Source organism: Convolutriloba macropyga, chromosome 4, assembly GCF_964194025.1.
Source record: "Convolutriloba macropyga chromosome 4, txConMacr16.3, whole genome shotgun sequence".
Taxonomy (NCBI): Eukaryota; Metazoa; Xenacoelomorpha; order Acoela; family Convolutidae; genus Convolutriloba; species Convolutriloba macropyga.
In genome coordinates this window covers 75,113,943-75,137,524 of record NC_134471.1, presented here as the reverse complement: position 1 = coordinate 75,137,524, position 23,582 = coordinate 75,113,943, and the positions used below count along the sequence as shown (strand labels likewise).

Genomic DNA, 23,582 nt, shown 5'->3' with positions numbered 1-23,582 from the left:
ATTTTGTTGGTAAAATGTTCTACTTCAAAAGATCAGATCAAAAAACACTACACAAAATGAGCTTGTTGACGCACCCTGATGCTGGTGGAGATGAGGAGTTTTTCAAGGCCATTAATCGAGCATACCAAATACTGATGAACGATGGGGCGCGAGAAATGTACAACAATTTCGGCCGGGTCGAGGCAGAGAAAGTCATGAATGACGAAAACTGATACCTAAACTTTTAATATGAAAAGTACAAACTTTTCGTATTTTAAAACGTTCATACATCAAGAGCTGTAAAATTTGTTTGATTTTTTTGTGAGTGAGTGGCACACTCTACTCTTATTGAGAGGGGGGCAGTGTGAGTTGCATACTTATATAAAAAAAGGCGTACTAAAAACCTTGGGTTTCAAGGTCAAAGATTTAGTTTAAATTTTTATTTATTACCTGATTAATGACTGACACAATCTTGATAGGTGTCGACAAATTGAAATAGACAAAGCTCGGGCTTCGAGCAATATTAAGAATTGTGACATATCAGTATTTACTTGGTTAATTTACCACGGTGATAGAACCGATATTGGGTACGGACAAAACAGGATAAAACTCATTCATTGAACACTAAACCTAGATTCAGAGGTAATCACTCTATTAGATCTTTATTTATTTGAAACCATTCTCTTCTGCTTTTATCTACTTATTAATTAAACTTCAATCCTTTTATTTTGAACAAGTACCACGCTCAATTACTACAGATAATAAATATTGCGCACGGGCGGCTGCTATAGAAAGTACGCATTTGCTAGCCTACGGGACATAGTTGAAACGAAGCCGGACATTGATCAATGAGGCATGAAAAATTTTTCTTTAATTGCCACCTATCCTTATAAGCAGAATGGAGTGACGTTTTGGAACTTCTGAGGAAAGATTTGATCTTCTGAGGAAAAGTAGAGCAAAACTGCTGTTAAACCGCTTGAAAATAGTGAACAAAAAAGGCCTTCGAAACACCGAATTAATCGCAGAATCTATTTGTTTTTTAGTTGAGACGAACCAAAGATTGAGCGTATGGAAAAACAATGGGAAAACTAAATTAACAAATGTTCCTCAAAATTAGGCAATAATTGGCTGTTTTGTGGTCCTCCTAGCTCGACGTCTTCATGAGGCATTTTCAATTTTATCTTTAGAAAAAAGAAACTATGAATATATAAAAGTTAAGGATGAACAGCGCATATACTACACGCCACAAAAATATAGAATTAACCAGCCTCCATTCTTTGACAATTGCCCTATTGAAGTATCAGTAATTTCGCGCCCTCATAGCGTTCTAGAGAAGCTTATTTTAGTTTTTCTAGGTAGTTTTTAATGTCAACATAGCTACCTGTTTTTTGTTTGGACATCTATGAATCTAGTTGTTTCAGCACTCGTGAAGCCGATGAACCAGCGCGGCCCCCGCGTGCCACGACAAATTTACAGAAGGTGGCGTTCTGGGCATCAAAAGAAGGCGCTCTGTCTTGCTTGGTGAGCTGTTTTCAGCAGCCTAATAGATTCCAATTTTTTGTGATTTTCAAGTTTGAAAGCATAAGTAATACTAGAAGCTAAAATTGATCAATGTAAGTTGAAGGCATCTCTCGACGTTATTTCTCTCCAGAATCGAAAACAATCTACCAGAATTGAAGTATACCATCCAGCTGGCCTCGGAGAAAGGAGCATCTAGCTGGCTTAACGCGCTTCCGTTATCAAAACATGGTTTTGACCTCACGAAGACTGAGTTCCGTGATGGAATAGCACTTCGCTACACCTGGGAAGTGAAGAACACGCCAGCTATATGCCCATGTGGGAAAGAATTTTGCCTCACCCATGCCCTACATTGCGCCAGAGGCGGGTATACGCACCTACGACACAACGAAATTAGAGATGTGTTTGCAAACCTGATGGATGACGTTTGCCACGATGTCCAGATAGAGCCAAAACTCAAGGCAAACGGTCATCAAGGCAAACGGCCTGTGGTGCTCCCGCTTTAATCGCACTTTCTTCTATGTGAAGATTTTCAACCCTCACGCGAAGAGCTGCCCTAAGACCATAAGATGCATACAAATATCACGAGAGCATCAAGCGAAATAAGTACGAAGAGCGAAACCGAACACAGCAGTTTCAACGCACTGGTTTTTGCCTGCTCGGGCGGTGCTGGGCCATCAGCATGCGCGTCATGAAACAACTCGCAACCAAGATCAGCGAAAAACGCGGAGAGCCGTACGCCGACACTATAAGCTACATCCGAACGAAAATCAGCTTCGCACTTCTGAAGAGCTGTGTTCGCTGCTTGAGGGGATGTCGCGCCCTCAAGCCTCGTGTTCTCAGTGAGACTTCGATTAGTGCCGTCGTGGAGGAGGGAAGGCTGCACTGAGTGTTTGGCTGCTTAACTTTATTCCTTTGCTTATTCCTTGATATCCTATTTTTTCGTTTTAATCCTTCCTTACCTTACCAGTTCCCTATGTGTGCTATTTATATATATAGGTGCTTTCCTCTCCACTTGTTAGTCATCTTTGTGACTGGGCCGTTATTTTTGTGACTGGGCCGTCCAGTTCCCTATGTGTGCTAATTATATATATATATATATATAGGTGCTTTCCTCTCCACTTGTTAGTTATTTTTGTGACTGGGCCGCCGAAAGGACCGTGTACACATCGTTGCCAGATGGCGTACACGGTCCTTTCTATTTACTTTTTTTAAGAAAAATTGAAGAAAGTCGACGTTATGTCAACATCAAAACAGTCGAGAATGCAGGCTAGTGTAAATTATGCAATAGTTGCATAATTTGTAGAGTTTTTTTAGATCATCACCACACTGTTGTTATCGCCTTCTTGATTAATCTTCTTCTCGGAGTTTGTTATTTTCTCACCGGCGATGACAACCATGTTGTAATTATTTAGTCATCTCGTATTGCGAATACAACAGTTGCATAACTTACGCCACAATGGAGTTGGCTGAATTATCTTTTTCTACCACCCTTTATATGGCAACGGTGGCGGAAAAAATGGTTCAATCCCTAAGCGGTTTTGACACATTCAGTTTTTTTGTGTTGGAACTGAAGTTATCGCTAACATAGTATATTAATAGTCAGGTGCTGTGACTTTACCTCAACATGGTTGTCTCTCTTGAAATGTTTTTCAATACCTAATAATGTTCTGAATGTCTGAAGCATCGATTTTCAATTCAGCTGCTTAATTGAAATCGGTAGAAACAATGTTTGAACTTTTGTCATTCGTTGATTTTGGTCAATTGATTTTTATTTACCTGTCATTAGAACGGAATTATACTTAGTTCAAAGCGACCACTAAATCAACAGTCATTGTAATCACTCTAGTTGCAAAGTGGCCATAAACTACTGCAAAATAAGAGAGATTCGTTTGACCGCATTCTGTTTACGCCTGTTTCGATCACAAATTTAAAACCGGATAAAGTGAATGATATCTTTTATTTTTAGATTTTAGTTAGATGGTACTAATATAGGCAGGTTGCATGCCAATATGCACGAGAGACAACTGACTGGTTTGTGATCTACTATTTGATAAGCTGTAGGTCCAAAAAGACCCCCGGAGTCAAAGTAATTTGGAAACAGGGTCATGGTCTCCTTTCGTCTAAATTTGGCCGACTTCTGTTGGTTTTACAAATGCATGTTTAATCGCAGCGAGACAACGTAATACCAATTACAGCTCATTGAGTAACAATCGAAGATTATAACGCGCGAGATAGTTTTTATTACTACCAATTTTTACTACGTTTATTTATTACAACACCATCACTAATTTCTACTAACTTACTCTGATTGTGAAAATTTTAAAATGGTTATAATTGATCAGCAGTTCATACAGTATCTAAAAACTCGACCTTCACAAAGGCGCGATTTGGAGCTTCGTTACATTTCGTACTATCTGCAAACGTTAAGTCCGATCTGTAACGTAAGTGACGCCTGTTTGACTGCTCTGAGCCGAACCGTGTATTATGATTGCCGGGAACGCGGATCAAATGTTTACAACGCAAAAGATGTGGCAACATGCTGGTTTGTTCTGCTAAGTGGAACTGTGTGTGTTCAAACCCCGGAAGGATTTCAATCGTTTCGGCCAAATGACAGTTTCGGCTTCTATGCCACCGACGACGGTCGTCGCGGTTATGCATGCTACGCCCTGGAGTTTTCCGAATTTATAGTCATTGATTATCCCAACAGAAATATTTGCTCAATTCCGAATGCTGAGGTCATTGCATCTCAAATTCGGGCAAAAGGGTACAGTTCTACGAATAATGCAGCAATGGTACCACAACCATCTGCGGGAGTTTCTATCTCACAAAGTCATCAGTTTTTATTACAGCAACCGCAAATTTATTCCTCCAGTGCAGGTAGTGTAAGCTCGCAATCAATCGCTTTCCAGCTTTCTCAGCAGCAAAATCTATCCCAACAGAGGTTGAATAATCTGCAACAAGGTCTCATAAGTCCTCAACAATTGGGTATTTACGAACAAGCTAACAGTTCATCAAATCCTGGCGCTTACTTAAATTTAGAGCTTGTTGCTCCTGTGGTCAGTAATAAACCGCCACTTCCCCCACCTTACAGAGCCCGACCCAACTCATGTAACCGCCTTTCGATGTCATCAAATGGCAGCGGTTCGTTTCTCACCTCGGACGGCGAATCTTTTGGATCTAACACGAGATTAGATGAATTTCACGTTTACAGTCACATAATAAAACCGGATCCCCGCGAACAAGTTTATTACTGCTCCCCGCCCGAAGAAGAAATTTATGCCGAAGTTCAGTATGATTCCTGTTTTGACGAATTAAGAATCCTTAAAAAGTCCCCAGTCGATCGGAGTTTTGACGACGTGAAACTGCTGGCAGATTTCCTGCAACATTTCAGCGCTTTTTCAAGCATGAGCGCAGAAATGCGGCTCGATTTCTCATACGTCATGAAATACGCGCATGTGCCTGATAAAGACCATGAAATTTTACGAAATGGGGAACAACTTGATTCGTGGTGTGTTGTTATCAATGGACAGTGTGTGAATATTAAGCTAGATGGGTCCAAACGTCTGTACGAAATGGGTCAGTATTTTGGCCTGGATCGTAAGAAACCGGTGCCCCAGTATCACCAAGGCACAATGATTACTTTGGAAAGAGACTGCCAGTTTGTAGCCATTCCTGAGAAGGACTACTTCGAAGTTATCCAAAAGCACAGCCAGTATGAACGAATTGTTTGCGACGGCAGCAATCGCCCGGTTTTAGTTACCGAAGCCAGAGATCTAACTAATGATAAAATCGACGACGAAAGCTTGGTTGTGAAAATGGGTGAGCCGACACGTTTAGTTTCGCACTTGGTTGAAGACCATTCGGCGTCTGAAACTTCTTATATTGAGGATTTCCTGCTGACTTACAGGTCCTTCATTAAAGATCCTACTTTTGTGTCTGAAAAACTTGATAAATGGTTTTATGATCAATCACCAACTTGTATGCGCGACCGAATAATTCGAGTTGTCTTTTCGTGGGTTGCAAACCATTACATTGACTTTGAAGCGAATTCAAGTTTGAGTTTCTTTCTCGAAAACTTTTACGACAAACTTCAAAACGAAGGCAAACCGAAGGAAAGCTCTAATTTGGTAAAGATTTGCGGCAAAAAGGGAAAATTGCGGAAAGTGGAGCTAGATTCGGTCATAAGACGGGATGAGCTACCATTTAATTTAATGACCCCATTTGGAGGCAAAGGGTCGTATATCAAAACGTTCAAGCAAAAAGTCGAAGGTTTGAAAGTTGGCGACCATTTAATTGCAGTAAACAACAAAAACGTGGAAGCGCTGTCTTACAAAGAAACGATCAGTATAATTGCGTCACAGGAATATTGCTGGCTGACAGTTAAGCATCACGTTTTAGGAATGAAACGAGTGATTACTAAACAGAATTCTGTACCAAGTGAAGCAACCAATGGCCGCAATTCAACAACGTCATTTATTTCAAACTATAATTTACCGAGAAAAGATGAATCAACGCGCGTACCTGTTTTTGATAAAAGCAATGATTTACCTAATGGGCAGTTACCGACTTCGTCAAAACGTATTGAAAAATCGCGACTGAAGAAACGCTTTCCATTTTTACCCCCAAACCCTCTCTCCAAAATGTTGAATAACTCGACAAGCAACCCGGATGTTTCAAACATCGCGGGAAATAATAAACTCGACGATGCTTCAGATTTTGCTTTGAAAATTTACACAATAGATCAAAATTACAAGTACTTAAGTTTCTCAGAGTTGACTTCGATACGACACATTGTTAGCAAAGCTGTTGACGCCTTTGAGTTTCAAAATTCTTTAGAATACGTTTTGTATCACGTCGAGGTCTCCGCGTCAGGGATGGTGAAGCAAACTCGCCTAGCAGAACAACACAATGATATTATTGACAGAATTAAACCTGCTTGCAGGTTTTATATTAAACCTGTTAATAAACCTGACCGGTTACTTCCTCAAGAATCGATAGCAGAACTGCGCAAAGATGCGAACGTGCAATTTTTGGATCTGAAACCTTTGGAACTTGCAATACAGTTGACGTTGCGTGACCTTTCTGTTGTTCAGAAGATTTTACCTCATCAATATGTTGAAATGCTTTGGAAGCTACCGCAGAAAGACGTCAAGTATCAATCTTACACAACTGTTGATGATTTTACAGATCTTTCAAATAAAGAAATGTTTTGGGTCATACAAACTATTTGCAGCGAGAAAAGCTTAAGCAAGCGTGCCAAAACTATCAAACAATTTATCAAAATAGCCAAATTTTGTCGAGAATTGCGCAATTTCAATTCAATGTTTGCAATTTTGAGCGGTTTGGGTCATAACTGTGTTACGCGACTCGATTTCACATTTGAAAAAGTTCCATCGCGTGAAACTAAATTGAAGTCAGTTTTAGATGAAGTTTTAGATCCCTCGAGAAATATGGCAAAGTATCGAAATTTACTCAGTGCTTATAAAGGATCGACACCCGTAATTCCAATTTATCCTATTTTCATCAAAGATTTAACAGTTTTTCATTTGGGCAACGAGTCAAAAATTGACGACCTGATTAATTTCGAAAAACTGCGATTGATCAGTAAAGAGATTAAATGTTTCTATACGTCAATATCCTCAAAGCCGGATCGAGATTTTTTGAAGTCACTTGTAACTAAACCAAACAAAGTTATCAATAACAACCAGAGTAATATGTCGATCAGTCACGAACGGGAGAATTCGAGATCAGTTACAGACATAAGCCTAGAAACTCCAGTTGTACAACGAAACGGGTTAGTACATAAACCGAGAAAGTCTATTTTGCTGGGCAGCAATAATCCCAAACGAATTTACGAAGAAATATTAATGTGCAAGAGAGTTGAGCAGTATATTAAAAACTTATGTGTAATTTCGGACGAAGAGGTTCTGAGAAAGATGTCACTAGATTGTGAACCGGATGATTACGAGACAGATTTGGAGTCTATTTTGCCACCGCCGCCACTTTTGAATTCGAAATCGATCGATAATCAAACTAGCGAAGAAACGCCTTCGACGATTTCGGACAATATATCGATCAGAAGCCAAGACGCACCGTCTGTGAAGAATCATTACGACTCAGTTCCTATTGAGAAGGACAATTTAACTACTAATACATCCCCACTGCAAGTCAATGATGTAAATTGTGAAAGCGGTAAAAAAGTTGCAAGCAATGCGGATTTGGTTCTCAACGTTGAAACTGAAGATACATCTCCAAGGATATCGTTTTTAAGTCCGTACAGTAGGCAAACTTTTCAATCGCCATTGCAATGTGCAGTTCCGACCCCGAACAATGAGGTGCAACTCGAAAGGCTTTCACTGGCACCAGGGTCAAGTCCTGGCTCCAAAATTGCCACAGTACAACAATTGACCTCTAATTCTAGAGATTCTCTGAGCTCAACGTCCTCGTCTAGCTCAAGGTTAGTACAAAAAATTCTCATGTTTTACAAACTTAGACGTGGAAAACCTTGAGTGTGCATAAAGGTTTTCTCAAAAAAGTCCCCAAAAAAGTTTTGCACTTTTCAAATCCACAATTGAAAAAATTTGAGAAAAAATAGACCACATAAAGCTCAAGTTAACTGACTTATAGCGGCTATTATAGTGCTCCAGGAGGGCTATTATAGTGCTCCTGTTTTTTACAATTCAAAGAATTGTATGGGGCGCTGTCTTTTTTACGACTCGAAGAGGAGTATTGGAGAACTCCTTTTTTTAATCTATTTAGTTGGAGTGAATTTTGAAGCAGGAAATGAAACGCGTGAAAAATTTGAGTGGTTTTGGCCCTGAGCAAAATTGAAGATTGGAGCGAAAAGAGTGGTTTTTTGTTCATTCCGCTGTTTTCGAAAGAGCGAGAAACTGAGGTGTGAAAAGATCTGTAACCGAACGAAATTTTGTGTTCACATGCGGCTTTTTGAAACCGTTTTTTAGTTATTTTTTGTTTAGTAGTTTGATTATGGTATTGTATTATTTTTAGGGTTGTTTTGATAATGGTTTGTAGGTTTCTGGCAATTAATATGATTTTTATACCCTTTTGCAGGTTTTTCAGCGATTTTGCTGAATTTAGGCGAATTTTGGCAATTTTTTTCATTTTGTTTCTTTATACGGCTTTGTATGAGCTTTCAATAGACGGTTATTAGTTATGGAGTCCTTAGATACCACGTGATTACAGTTTCATTGGTATTAAACGTTTTTTTTTGTTAGGAAAAATGACAATAAACTGAGAAATTTTTATTTAATAGCCGCACAGCGATGGCTGGGGCTATTATTGGCCTTCTCTTGGTTTTTTGTTTCGTCGTCAAGATTTTTGTTACGACCACGTGACGTCAAAACTTTTTCAAATCTGCTTTTTGTTCATTCGTTCATACAATTTCAACTGAAGTGCGCGCGTGACGTCATTTTTCGCTCTTAGTAGAGCGAGTTTGTTTGTTCATTCGAGTGATTAAATTTTCGGTCATACTGGACTTAACTTACTCTCAAAAATGACTTTCTGACTTTTGAATTGACTTTTATTTACTCTGATTCAAAGAGATAAGGTCAAATGGGTGTGTGTCACTCTAAATGAAGGTTATTCGAGAGCAGCTAATAGAGGCAGCAAAAACTTATACAGATTTTAATCAAAAATAACATCAGCCTTCAATGAAAAGACATTTTTTTTGGTCTGTCTTTTTTGATGTTTTTTTGAGACTGTAGATATACGAAGCTGTTGCAGCTATTTTCTGGCAATCTGCCAGCTATGTTTATTTTTCTTAATTTTTTGCTGTTTTTCGTTTTTTTTTCTGATCTTAGAAAAGTTTTTTAGCCTATTTTGCTTGCCTATGGTTTTGGAAGTTTTTCAATACTCCATTTGCTCCAATGAACGTTTTTTGGCTCTATGTTCTCTAGTGAAATAAAAAAATTCATAATTTATTTGCGTAATAAAAACGCATAATTTTGTTGTTTTTAAACGCGCTTTGTGTTCAAGTTTTTGTAGCATTTCCGGTTGTCTATTTTTCAAATTAGTTGTTTTTGATGAATGTTGATGGTTTTGCTTTCAGTTTTGGGTTATTTTGTTAAAGATAGTTGAGTAATTTTTATGAAGTTTTCTGCAAATTTTCGTTGTTTTTTTGCCTCTTTTTGCTGAAATCTTCTGATTGTGTGCTTTTTGCTACTTTTTATTGTTATAATTTTTAATAGGAACTTCTTTAGAGACGTTGTTGAAATTTATTTGGTGCGTTTTTCGACGACAGATGTTACAATTTTCTATCTTTTTTCTTTTTTCGTTCTTCGATTTTACTTTTATAAATTGACCATGTTTTGAATCAGTAGACGCTTGACCAGAAGTTTTATCAAAAGTTTTTTAAAATAATGCTTTGGTTCTAGCATAGTGGCACTTGATCCATAATTTGTGGCTTATTTTTTTGCAATTTTACAGAGAATATTTGGTTTTGTTTTCCTTTTCCTTTCTCTTACCTCCGTTTTGTCTACCTGAAATGTTGGGTTTTTCTGTCAATTTGCAGTGGTTCAACGAAATAAAACAACGTATCACATGGGTTTTCGACAAAAATTAATTTTTGAACTTGTATCGTCTTTTCTGGTCAGATACTTCTTCAATCTTTTTCATTTTCTTGTTTTAAAGTAATTTTTATTTTAGAGGGATAAGCATTATCTGAGTTATTTTGGTCACTATGAGATTTATGTTAGTTAGTAGCGTTAATTTTTTGCTTCGATCTGTTTGCGGAATTTTTCCGGCTATGTTTTTATTTTTTCAGATCTGTTCATATTTGTGTGAATCGTGAAGTTAAATTAGAGTAGTGATTTTGGTCACGCCGAAACAAGAAGTGGAGGGAAAAAAGCGAGTGGGTTTGTGGTGTGAATTTTTTCCACTCTAATTTTAAAGTAGTGAGAAAACGGTATTTGAACAAAAATTCGCTTTCTCGCTAGTGTTTTTTTTGTTCGCATGCGGCAATTTTCTATTTTCTTTTTTTTTCTAATTTTTTTGAAATGGTTGGCCCAGTTCACTCATAGCCCGTTTAAGGTCTAGTATTTTGTTTAGTCAATGAAAGTTCTTTGAATTGTACGTCAGGACCTGTCCTGCTATGTTTTTTTTAATTCAAAGAATTTGAATTGTATTGGGGCGCTGTCTTTTTTTAAGATCTGTTCGCACATTTTCATGATTTTTGAAGTCAAATTGGAGTAGTGATTTTGGTCACGCCGAAACAGGAAGTAGAGCGAAAAAGCGAGTGGTTTTGCGGCGTGAAATTTTTTCCCTCTAAATTTAAAGTGGAGTGAGAAGACGGCGTTTGAACAAAAATTCGCTTTCTCGCTAGTGGTTTTTTGTTCATGCAGCAATTTCACTTTGATCTTTACTGTTTTTTTTTCAATTTTTGGATAAGATATTTTTCTGAACGGTTTTCCCAATCCATTCATAGTCCGTTCTAGGTCTAGTTTTCTGTTGTCAATGAAAATTCTTTGAATTGTACGTCAGGACTTGTCCTGCTATGTTTTTAATTGCTCTCAAACGAAGTTTGTAGCAATTATATTAGTCCTGTCGGTCTTTTTTTTTTATGCGATTTTTCGCTTGACCAATTTTTCGTCTGACGCTTTTGACTTTTCGTCCTCAAAAACGGGATAAACAGGTAGCGCCCAGCGGGCATTAAGTGCTCTTAGAGCCTTTTAGCTCTGTTTCAGCTCAAACAGTTTTGGAGTCTTATACTTATGGTGTGAACAGCGGTTCTTAGAGGTTGAAGACCCCCCCACTGCTGACCCCCCCACTATTGCCCCCCCACCGCCCTGTTGCTCCCCCACTCCCCCCCAACCGACTGTCGCCACCCCCATCGGCACCCCCGTGCACACCCGTGGCTAGCTACTGACGAACAACCGCTAGCTAAAAAACGCAAATTTATACTAATTTTCACAATTTTTTTCAAGATTTTTGAAAATTTTTGTCAGTTTTTTAAGTTTTTTCAGCCCTTGCAGCCCTAGGTGTCAAGGAATCCACTCTAGGATTTGATAATAGGTTATTGAATAGTTTCTAGTGGTAATAGAATGGTTTCAACATTTCAACACTGCGAATTTTTTGCATTTTTTTGATAAATTTTGCAAATTTTTTCAATGTTTTTGAAAGTTTTTGTCGTTTTTTAGGTTTATCCAGCCTCAAGAGCCAAGGAACTTCCTCGAGGGTTTAATAATAGGTTACTATGTAGTTTCTGGAAGTAATGGAATCATTTTCAAGATTTAAACATCACGAACGATAGCATTTTTTTGACAAAAATTGCTATATTTTTAAATTTTTTTGACATATATTTTCATTATTCAAGATTTTCAGCCTCAGGGTTCAGACAACCTCCTGAAGGGTTTGATAATACGTTGCTGCATATCTTGTAGTGGTAATAGAATGTTTTTCAACATTTGAACATCACGATTTTTAGCAATTGTTGGATAAAACTTGAATTTTTTTTTCAAATTTTTCAAAATTTGTCATTATCTAAGTTCTTCCAGCCCCAAGAAACCTCGTATAGGCTTTGATAATAGGTTACTGAACAATTTTTATTGCGATATAATAGTTTTGAACTTTTTAATATCACAAATTTTATCGATTTTTTAATATAACTTATGATTTTTTAAATTTTTTTTTTGAACTTTTTGTCATTTTATTTGCAGTTTTTGAGTCCTTTTTTGGGTTTAACGATTAATACTGGCCAACGAAGCTTTTTAAGTCTTGCAGATGGGTTACATGACAAAAATCCAGAGGCAAAAAATGTTCTTTGAACATTTTCGTCACTGCGAAATGTGGAAAATTTTCTTCTGAATTGTGCACTTTCAGTTTTTTATATGATTTAGTTACTAACAAGGCTAGAATCTCATGGAAAAAATTTCTAGCTCTCTCTCCCTTTCTCTCTCTCTGTGTGTGTGTTGGTTGGCGTTTCTTTCCTTCTCTTTCTCGCTCACGTTTTACCTCGCACTCTCTCTCTCTCTCCTTAACTCTTTTGTTGACTTCAGCGGCTGTTATGTGGCGTGATAATATCGTCTATTACCCTAGCCTCACGGCTCTTCAATCAAGCGAAAGCTAACCTCACTAAACAGTGGCTAGGTGCTGACAACCGCCCGCCGGTCGTTTGAGAGCAATTCGCCCGACGTTAGTCGGTTATGTTTTTTACTTCGTCGAATAAAATTTTTTTTTGCTTTACCTTAGTTCTCAGCTTGTTCAACAATTCGCGTTGACTTCACTAGACAGCATTGTTTTTAGACAGCGTTTGCGAGTGTTTTTAGACAGCAATTGCTCAGCAAAGCAATTCAAAATGAACAGAGTCAGTAATCGAAAAACGAAATGAGAAACAGAAACGGGATAAACCCATAAATCCCAATTTTAGATTTCCGTTACTTGAGCTTTGTTCTTAGTTACCATCTCTAATGTTTATTGGTTCTGAAACTAGCCCTAACTCCGAAACAGGAGTATGTTCAGCTCGAAAATGACATCAAAATAGTTCGCATTTTAAAATTGTTTTTGCATAAAACTCATTTTTTTCATTAATTTTTTCTCTTCTTTCAATCCCAATCTTGGTTTTGGGAATCAACGGCGGCTTTTTTCCGGCAATCTGCCGGGTATGTTTAGTTACCAAGAAAAGGTTAAAATTTTATTCCTGCATTATATTTATGACAATTGAATTTTTATCAATGAATGACTGTTAATAGCTGCGTTAGCGATAGTTGAGCGGAGCGGAGATATTTTTTGTCATTTCCTTTTTTGTCAAGGTTTTTGGTTACGACCATATGACTTGACGTCCTTGCATACGTGACGTCATTTTCACTCTTATTAGCGAATTTTGTTCATTTCATTTTTAAGTTTTTGGTCACACTTGACCAACATCATACTCCCCACTTTCACTCCCCGAACTTTGTTCTCTTTAACTTAAGGAGATGAGTTAAGTTGCGTATGTCGCTCTAATTGAAGGTTTTTGAGGGGAGCTAAATTATTTTACAAAAAAACATTGGATAATTTAGATTTGATTAGATTAGATTTATTTATAAATTTAGTTTCAGCTATTTTGCAAGTTTTATTTTGCATTTTTTTGGCCATTGTTTTGTTATATCGTATTCATTTGGAATTGAAAGTACGCATATTGTTCAACTTCTTCATTGTTACGGTTTTTAATTGCACTAATACAAGGCTAAGAGCAAGGTCTGTTTTATCCGATTTTGCTCGTGGCCGATTTTTCTTCTCATGAATTTAACTTGTCGTCCTCAAGAATGAATAAACGGGTAAGGACTGGAGAGCATTAAGTGGTTGAGCAGCTCTCTTGGAGGCTTACGCCTTAGTCTCTAAGTATGCGATTCACCAAAACTTGAGGAGACAATCAATTCGTGAAGGGTGGTTCTTAGACCCCTTCCCTTAGCCCTCCCACTCTGAGACGCCCCTTACACCCCATCCACACTCCTCCACCTGGTGATCTGGAGTCCCTCCTCCTCCATTACTCCCAGCTCCCTCCCCTCCACCTCTCGTCCAGTCCTCTTCCATCTCATTTCATCCTTAACCTAACATGCTTGACCCCCCATGAGACCGCGTAAGCTAGCATCCCTGAGCTCCAACTGACTAACTTTGAATGCAACTGCTCGCTGGTTGTTTGAGAGAAAGTTGCCCGACGCTAGTCGGTTATGTTAAAATTTTTGGTCACACGTGATTAGAGAGCAATTTCTCCGATGCTAGTCGGTTTATGTTTGTTGTGTGTGTGCGTGTGTGTGTGTGTATGTGTGTGTGTGTGTGTGTGTGTGTGTGTGTGTGTGTGTGCTTTCGTGCGTGCGTGTGTGTATGTGCTTGTGTGGGTGTGTGTTTTAATGTAAAATTTTTGTTTGACCGTTTTTGTCTAAAATGTATTCTTTCGCTTCCTCGAGCAATTTTGCTTTTGTTAAAAGGAACTAGCGAGGGCATTAAATCTGTGTAGTTTTTCGCACAAGCTGCTGAGAAAGGAAAACTTCGTGGTTTGAAGGGATACCCCCTTAATCCGTTGTGGGTGGCGTACCTGGTCCTAAGCTAGACCCAACCAAATTCAACCCCTTGCCTGTCGTTCGAGAGTAATTCCTACGACGGTAGTCGGTTGTGATACCAAGGTAATAACGAATATCTTAACTTCTCTGTATAAAAGTGAAAAATGGTCTTGCGCAGCTAAATGTTTAATCTTTTTTCTCCAAAACATGAAAAATGTTAAAAGAAATGTCACGTTAATTTTCGAAAAGGTAGAAAATTGAAAGATCGTCCTCATTTTGGCTGTAATCAAAAGCTTTTTTTTTCGAACGAAGCCGTCTTGTGCAGATGAAAACTCGATTGCCTCTCGATTCTGGTTAGAAAGTATTAATAAAAAATTGGTCGTTTTCTGGCAAGTTGGAAACTGTGTATTGATTTTATTGTCGAGGGGGAATGAAGAGGATATAGCTCAGCGGTAGAGCGTCCGATTTGCATGCGGAAGTTCTGGGGTTCGAACCCCCATATCTCCAATGCAGGTGTTTTTTTAACTGAAAAATTGCGCCATGAACCATTTAACGAGTAAATTTTTGTTTTCCCTCGCAGTCATGTATATCAAAAAATCAGCACCGTACCCACCCTTACTCCAGCTGTGCTTCTAACGTTGAGGTCTTATTTTATAGCCCCTTCCCCAATTATGTATATTTGCAGTAAGGGCGAGAGGGCTATAAGTTAATGTCAACTAATCTGTGGGGGCTTCCTTTTTTGTTATTTAGTAGCCTATTACAATTTAACGAAAGCAAGAGTCGGCAAAAAAGTAAGTGGAGCCTTTTTTCTGAATGTTGAACAACGCCGATTTTTTTCTTAATGACTCGTTAAAAAGCTTGTTTAGTTTAGTTTTGTTTAATAGCCGCTCAGCGATAGTTGGGGCTATTATTGGCCTTCTCTTGGTTTTTTACAATTCAAAGAATTTGAATTGTATTGGGGCGCTGTCTTTTTTACGACTCGAAGAGGAGTATTGGAGAAGTCCTTTTTTTAATCACTTTAGTTGTAGTGAATTTTGAAGCAGGAAATGAAACGCGTGAAAAATTTTAGAGTGGTTTGGGTGCTGAACAAAAGTGAAGAGGCGAGCAAAAAGAGAGTGGTTTTTTGTTCATTCCGCTGTTTTCGAGAGAGCGAGAAATTGAGGTGTGAAAAAAATTTCTGTAAGCGAGCGAAATTTTGTTCACGTGCGGCTCTTTAAAACCGTTTTTTTTAAATATTTTTTTTTGGTTTAGAAGTCTTATTATCATATTGTGTGATTTTTAAGGTTGCTTTAGTAGTGGTTTGTAGGTTTTTGGTCATTAATAAGAATTTTATACCATTTTGCTGGTTTTTCAGCTATTTTGCTGAATTTTAGGCGAATTTTAGCATATTTTGCGTTTTGTCTTGTTATATTGCTTTGTATGGGCTTTGAATAGACGCATGATAGTTACTGAGTCTTAAGATACCAAGTGATTACATTTTCTTAGGTTTTAAACGATTTTTTTGTTAAGAAAAATGACAATAAACTGAAACATTTTAATTATTCTTCTTAATTTTTTGCTGTTTTTCGCTTTTTTTCTAAACCTAGAGAAGTTTCTTAGCCTATTCGGTTTTCCTATTGTTTAGGTTTTTCTGGTTTTTTTGTTCAATTTGTGTTCGAATGCCGTTTCTATTCTTCCTTATTTTTGATGGCATTTTTGGAGGTTCAGGGTTCACAATAGTTGTTCTATTTATAAAGTCATAAGTAGGGGCAATTTTTTCCTTCGAGTCGTTTCAGAATTCTTCCGGCTATGTTTTTTTTAAGATCTGTTCACACATTTTCATGATTTTTGAAGTCAAATTGGAGTAGTGATTTTGGTCAAGCCGAAACATGAAGTGGAGCGAAAATGTGAGTTGGTTTGGGGTGTGAATTTTTTCGGCTCTAATTTTAAAGTAGAGTGAGAAAACGGTGTTTGAGCAACAATTCGCTTTCTCGCTGGCAATTTTTGTTCACAAGCGGCAATTTCACTTCAATTTTTACTGTTTTTTTCTCGATTTTTGGGATCGGATTTAATGGTTTTCCCAATCCATTCATAGTTCATTCTAGTCCTAGATTTTTTGAAATTCCCTTTCTCACTAGTGGTTTTTGTTCACATGCGGCTTTTCTATTTTTTTATTTTGATCAAATCATGATTTTGAGGTCTTCGACATATTCTACAGGAACGCATTTTCTTGCGGTGGAGATCTTAACATTTTAGAGTTGGAGAAATGTTTAAAGACTAATTTTAAAGAGCGTTTTTTTAGTGTTAACTGACGGTCAGTACTTCGAATCGGAATGTTGTAAATTGAATCACAGTTTTCCATCAGAGACTTCATTCTGAAAGATCTGTTAACTGAGTTCGAGTTTTGATTCTCACTAGGCTGGACTGTTGCTATAGCTTTATTATGGGTTACCCAAGCTTCGCCTTCAGAACGGATAACGAACTGTGCATCCAAGTTAGTTTTTCGACTGTCACCTTGTACTTAGTTGCACTGTTTACTTGGACAAAATTGCACAAAATTAGTCTGTGGTTTATTGTCTGGTTCATTATCCCCAGAGTTCCAGACTACTTGAGCTCGCTAGTGTGCCGAAATAACAACTTGACACTTTTTCAATCCCTTTGCAACTTTCAAACTCCTGCTATGAATAGTGCTTTTGGTAAAAAGGTCAGTCAGTTTTGGATTCCTTACAAACGGAATAGACTACCTTTAGAAAAAAACTTGTAACAATAAAAATGCGTTCAGAAAGAAGCTTAGAACTTTTTTCTATTTTACAGTATATAAATGGTGCTCAAACCAGTAGTAATAATTACATATTTAATAACCGCTCAACTTTTATTTAGTTTTTGAGCATTGTGCCTCCAGAACTCTATGTGTGTTTGTAAAAAAATGGCTAGAATTATATAAGGTGAGAAAGACATGTGGAAAAATTTGTGATTACTACTTCAACATCCACTTTCGCCTACCCTTGACCCATTGTCCTTTTTATCAGTATTGAAATATGGGAAAATTCTTCACATTTTGATTATTTTTGTAAATCGGAAGTACTTCCCATGACCCATTGACCTACCCTTGACCCATTGTCCTTTTTATCAGTATTGAAATATGGGAAAATTCTTCACATTTTGATTATTTTTGTAAATCGGAAGTACTTCTTCTGAGTGATGACTTCAGTCATATCGACGCAAAAAAGATAGCAATAGACGTTAAATTTAATGGACTAATTTCTTTGAAAGTCGAGTGAAGTCCGGTGATATTTGACTTTTGATTTATTTCATGATCTGTTTTTTTTCATAGATGCTATTACTGTAGTGCGTGTTTTCGATAGGTTAATTGTTTGAAGCCGTTAATTGATAGCTGTTGGTTTTGAGACCATTAATTATTTTTAAATTTGTGTTTTTGAGCGATAATTTTTGGAGTTTATTTAAAACAGGGTGTGAAACTCCCAAAACAGGGTGTGAAAAAAATTTCGCTAAGCGAGGAAAATATTTTAATTACGTACGGCTTTTTCGTAGCCCTTTCTTCAGTTTTTACTTCCCTTTTTTGGAAAAATTTTTTATAAGAACCGCCGTCAGCCTCTCAACGGCTATTACTAAAGCTCTCTCCTTTTTTATTTGCTTTACCTTTTGATCGCGTTTTTTGTTTTACACAAGTTACGATTTTCACTTTTGACTTCTGACTGACCTCACTCACTATTTCAACTGAATGGATTTAAAATTATTTAACGCATTCAATTAAGCAATGTGGTAAGTACGATCAATGTCAAAAGAGCAAAATCAAAAGAGACGGGATAAACCGAGAAAGCCCTGTCATTAAGTCCTTGAGAATTAGGTTATCAAAGTTCATTAGAGTGTTTGCTAGCTGACATTGGTATGAAGCTTAATAGTTTTCAGTTTAGAAGCTGAGTTAAGTACAGTTTAAGAATTTAACTAAAACCGCACGCCAAATTAGAACACTTTTTGACGCTTAGAAAAAAAAACAGAAAAAAAGTTTGGTGAGTTTGTCGTTCCTTATTTTTCTGTTTCAATCCCGATGTGCATCGAGCGCGTCAACGACGGATATTTTCCGGCAATCTGCCGGCTAAGTTTCCAATTCATATTAACAAGTTAGTATGCGATTTGGAGCTTTTTTGACCATGTCAATCATATATGCGCGTTTTATTTGCTACTCCTCCGTTTTTAAAGTTTTTGCCATTTTCTTCCGTGTTTTCTGGCATTCAGGATATTTTTTTCTTGTTCAATTTTAAACTTAAAGTTGTTGACAGGGCTATGCTTACTAAATGGAAACCATTAAAGATTTGATAGCACAAATTAATAAGTTCTGCAGTTTTTGTAAATTTTCGCTCCTTCTCATGCTTTGTTTTACAGTGCGTTTTGGATGTTGCGTAGGTGCTCAATAAATCAGCAGGAATTGTTTCCTAGGGTGTGTTGACAAGATTCATTTGAGATCATTCATTAAAAAGATTATTAAAAATTTTATGCAGATTTTTTTGGTTCTTTTCGTTTTGCTAGATTTTTCTTTTTTTTTCGATATGTTTTTTGATAGTGAATTGTTCAACTAAATTTAATTACAGCAGACAAAAATAAATTGAATAGTATAATAAAGTTGATTGTTTTTTTTATTACTTAATTGGTTGGCTAGTTTAAATAATTACTTGGAGTCGATTCCGCAGTCTTCCGGCTATGTTTTTTTTAAATTCGCTTTACCTTTTGATCGCGTTTTGCGTTCTGCATAAGTCACGATTTTCACGTTTGACTCGTGACTAACCTCACTCACTGTTTCAACTCAACGGATTTTGAATTCTTTTACGCATTGAATTACGCAATGTAGTGAATACGGTCGAAGTCAAAAGTGTGCGACAACCCCGGTCATTAAGGTATAGTGAATTAGGCTATCAAAGTTCATTGAGGCGATTGCTAGCTGTAATTTGTATTCTGCTTAATATCCTTCAGTTTAGAAGCTGAATTAACTGTTGTTTTAGAATTTGACCGAATATACTGAATTTGCACACCAAGTTAGAAAACTTTGTTGTCAGTTTCTCTCGTATTTTTTTTGTTTCAATTCCAATATGCGTCAGGTGAGTCAACGGCGGCTATTTTCTGGCAATGTTTTCCTTGGCTTTGAGTTGCGTTAATCACAGTTCTCATATGCCTTCTAATGATGAATAGTTTATCTCTTGAAACTTTTTGTAGCCAATGGTTTTGATGAACTAAGCACTATTTGTTTTTGGAAAACTAGTGGTGACAACGGCCTCGTTCCGATCCATTAACTGGGTACGTGATTTCTGGGTCTGTTAATAAAACAATAGAGCAATAATATCCAATAATAACCTGTCCAGTAGCACAACCATCACTCTCCAATAACAGCGAAAATAAGATGGGAAACAACAATTAGTGATGTGAATTAAGTAAATGAAACTAATTCTGTTGGAGAGTCTTTTTAATCGAGTTCCCTTGGCCTCACTCCAAGCCTTAATAACTCAATGCGTCGAATGCAAGTCTAATTTACGTCTTGTTTACGGGCGTTTTTAATGTAAAACTAAACAAAATTAGGTATTAATATGATCCATTAACGGTTCATAAGTGAAATCGGACATGATCTTCGCGTACGATTGTAAATGAAGTCCTGCTCAACAATTCGTTCGACCTCGTTGCAATCCATGAGGAACTGAACACATGAAAATAATTGGTATAATATACAGTTGATTAGTATATAACAAGAGGGCTCGCCTAATACTGTGGGCAGACAGCACAAAAAGATCAAACAGTTAACTTTAAACTACCGACGCCTGTTATTGTTGTCTATCCGTAGTGGCTACATACGACAATTGGTCGATGGCTTTTTGTCTCGCTTGTTTTTGCTAAGCCGTATGCTTAATGAGCAAAAAAACACTTACAGATCAGGCACCAAAGCATGGTTGTATAGGCTGCATGTTTAAGGATCGTTAAAACATGTGAAGATAGGAGCGTTGTTAACCATTGCGTTCAAGTGCGAGGTACATTTAAAATATTAGATATAGAAGAATCAATAAGAAGGGAATTAAAGAAGGGAGCAAGAAAGAAACACAGTAGTGGATGAAAAACAAGATTCACGATTTATGACACAAAAAACAGAGGACATTTCTGGCACCGACTCAGGCTCGAACCCACACCCCTCGCTTCACAGCCACAGGTCTAATCCCTTGCGCTACCGACAACTGTTACTGCTGTCTCTTGAATCGGCTACATACGAAAATATTGGTCGATGGCTTTCAGTCTCGCTTGTTTTTTCTAAGCTGTGTGCTTAATGAGCAAAAAACATTTGCAGATCAGCCAGTTAAGCATGGTCGTGTGGGCTGCATGTTAAAGGATCGTTAAAACATGTGAAGATAGGAGCGTTGTTAACCATTGCGTTCAAGTGCGACGTACATTTAAAATATTAGATATAGAAGAATCAATAAGAAGGGAATTAAAGGAGGGAGCAAGAAGGAACCACAGTAGTGGTTGAAAAACAAGATTCACCATTTATGACACAAAAAACAGAGGACATTTCTGGCACCGACTCAGGCTCGAACCCATACCCCTCGCTTCACAGCCACAGGTCTAATCCCTTGCGCTACCGACAACTGTTACTGCTGTCTCTTGAATTGGCTACATACGAAAAATATTGGTCGATAGCTTTCAGACTCGCTTGTTTTTTCTAAGCTGTGTGCTTAATGAGCAAAAAAAACATTTGCAGATCAGTCACTTAAGCATGGCCGTGTAGGCGGCATGTTAAAGGATCGTTAAAACATGTGAAGATAGGAGCGTTGTTAACCATTGCGTTCAAGTGCGACTTACATTTAATAAATTAGATATATGTTTGAACGATCAGTCGCGAAACTAGACAGAATATTGAAATAAAACCGGATTTCGCAAAAAATTGTGCTCTGTATTTTCTAATGTAATGGAAACAAAAACCAGTATAAGAAACGGCAATTAGAATTTTTTTTAAAAAAAAACTGCCGTTTCTTTAAATTTCCAACAAAAAAGGGATCTATTGCCCCCCAGTGTTTTTATGCCCCCCCCCCACGTTACAAATTATGTTGTAATACAGCACGTTACTATGTTAAAAAATAGCACGTGCGCCTGGGGCGTAAAAACTATAAGCCCACTAAGCTGGGGTGGGGGGGTAAAACAGAATAGATCTCAAAAAATAATTAATTACAAATGCAAATAGTTGTCTTGTTTGATATTGAACAATTTGATGATCGGATCTATTCTGCTTTGCCCCCCATAGATCATAATGATCTTATGTTCCTTCAACTAAAATATCCGTGTCATTTCTGGATATTATTCGTGATATATTTTCTGATTCCATACGGAAAGTTCATCTTTTATAGCAATAGCAATAAAACAATATTTGATGCAATTGAAGAATGAATGTGTTCAACGCAGCGACATAAACATAACAACTACTGAAATAAACGCGGCATTCCTTTCTTTGTCACCAGCGAGAAATTGTAGTCTCATTTTTGTCAAAACAAGTATGAACGATTGAAAGTTGAAAAATGTTTATTATTGAAGTAGTATGGTTCAGCTCAAGTGCAAAAGAATGTGACAAGAGTGGGATTCGAACCCACGCATCCGAAGATACTAGGGCCTAAACCTAGCGCCTTAGACCGCTCGGCCATCTTGCCTTGAATTCACTAAGATTCAGCAAATTGTTGATAGCTGTGCACGACTGAATTAACCTGATTTGAATTCTGTTTCAGATCCAAATCAACGTCCAGATTGGATGACCGACTAATGCGAATTCCAGCAACGCCTGCTTTTGCAACAAACAAGCAGATTCCTGTCAAACATTCCGCAACTACTTCAAATACAACCGTACCCGGATCTCCACCTGCGGTACTCCAAAATCTATCTGGAATCTCTCCCAGAGGCACATTCAATCTGGAACAGTCACCCAAGTCCAATTTCATCTATCAATCCTATCCACAAACTAATTCTGTTTCATCTGCAACCAGCCAAGTTGCGAAAAGCCCACAAATTGGGTACGCGCGAAGCATGAATCTCTTTGGATTGCCCAATGTCAATGTGAATAGCCAGCAGACAAATTCGTTTCTAATTCAAAGTAACCCACTGTCATTGCAGAGCACCAGCTCCAGCACAGCACTGCAATCAAAGCTCAAGTTGTCATCCCAAGAAGCATTAAAAACCGCGGCAAAACCCAGAAAATCATAATATGAATTGTGCTTGAATGTTGATGGCGTAATTTTTGGATGCATCTTAATTGTTTAATGTACAACAGCGAATGATAGTCTGAAATAAGTTTATCTTTTTGAAAATATTTTCCTCTATAGCTTAGCTTACTTATTTTTCATATCATTGTCTTCAATTATCTATTGCGATTTAAGATACAGAATTTAAGTGTTTAATATCATCTTTTTCGAACCAACGCAGCCGTCTCACGATCGCTATCGTTAATATAGGAATAGTTAATAATTGCCTTTTTGTTTCAGACATTGTATATTTAATGGGGGAACTATATTATAGTTGCTTTTTTCCAGTCAAAATCTTAACTTTTCTGCACATCAAATGATATGGGATCTTTTCTGCTAGCGCCCCCCCCCCCCCCCTCACACACACACACACCAGCTCTATATAGCCGTTAATTTAGCACGCCCCCAAAATCTAAGTTTTCGGGAATTGTAAGAACGGCATTTGCATTTCATTGAAACAAGATTGTCTTGGTAGATTGACGGCATTTTTAGAATAGTTTCCATAACAATAAAAATCTAACCCTTATTGTAGCCGATAACACCAAAAATGATATAATAAAATAATTTTTATTGACGCTTACGTTATATGCAACAAATTTTGGTTGAATTACTTAATACTTACAAACTATAGATATGCTAGCTTTTAATAAATGCATATTGTTCATATGTCTTTATGTAAACTTTTTTTGCCTTTAACAGTATGTTTAAACATGTATAAATGGGGGGGGGGGGGGGGGTGCCAAACTAAGCGGAGGGGGGGGGGCGCTAGCAGAAAAGATCCAAGATATGAGTTGTACCATTAGAAAGCCCATTCAGTGTAAAATTCAAA

General features: G+C 37.4%; 1 protein-coding gene and 1 non-coding gene across 2 annotated transcripts; one reads left to right on the top strand and one right to left on the bottom strand.

Annotated features, from left to right (window-relative positions):
- Positions 1–3,388: 3,388 nt before the first annotated feature.
- On the top strand, positions 3,389–22,914 carry LOC142337898 (rap guanine nucleotide exchange factor-like). Its single transcript, XM_075387528.1, has 2 exons — positions 3,389–7,957; positions 22,244–22,914. Exons 1-2 carry the CDS (start codon positions 3,825–3,827, stop codon positions 22,713–22,715), a joined length of 4,605 nt encoding a protein of 1,534 aa, XP_075243643.1. The 5' UTR covers positions 3,389–3,824; the 3' UTR covers positions 22,716–22,914.
- On the bottom strand, positions 22,087–22,168 carry Trnal-uag (transfer RNA leucine (anticodon UAG)). Its single transcript has one exon. It is a non-coding gene; the product is annotated as a tRNA-Leu (tRNA).
- Positions 22,915–23,582: the final 668 nt, after the last annotated feature.

Bases quoted from the DNA above. Each gene is read 5' to 3' on its own strand.
- LOC142337898 (XM_075387528.1), top strand. From the start codon at position 3,825: ATGGTTATAATTGATCAGCAGTTCATACAGTATCTAAAAACTCGACCT. The intron at 7,958-22,243 runs GTTAGTACAAAA...ATTCTGTTTCAG, and splicing joins ACGTCCTCGTCTAGCTCAAG to ATCCAAATCAACGTCCAGAT.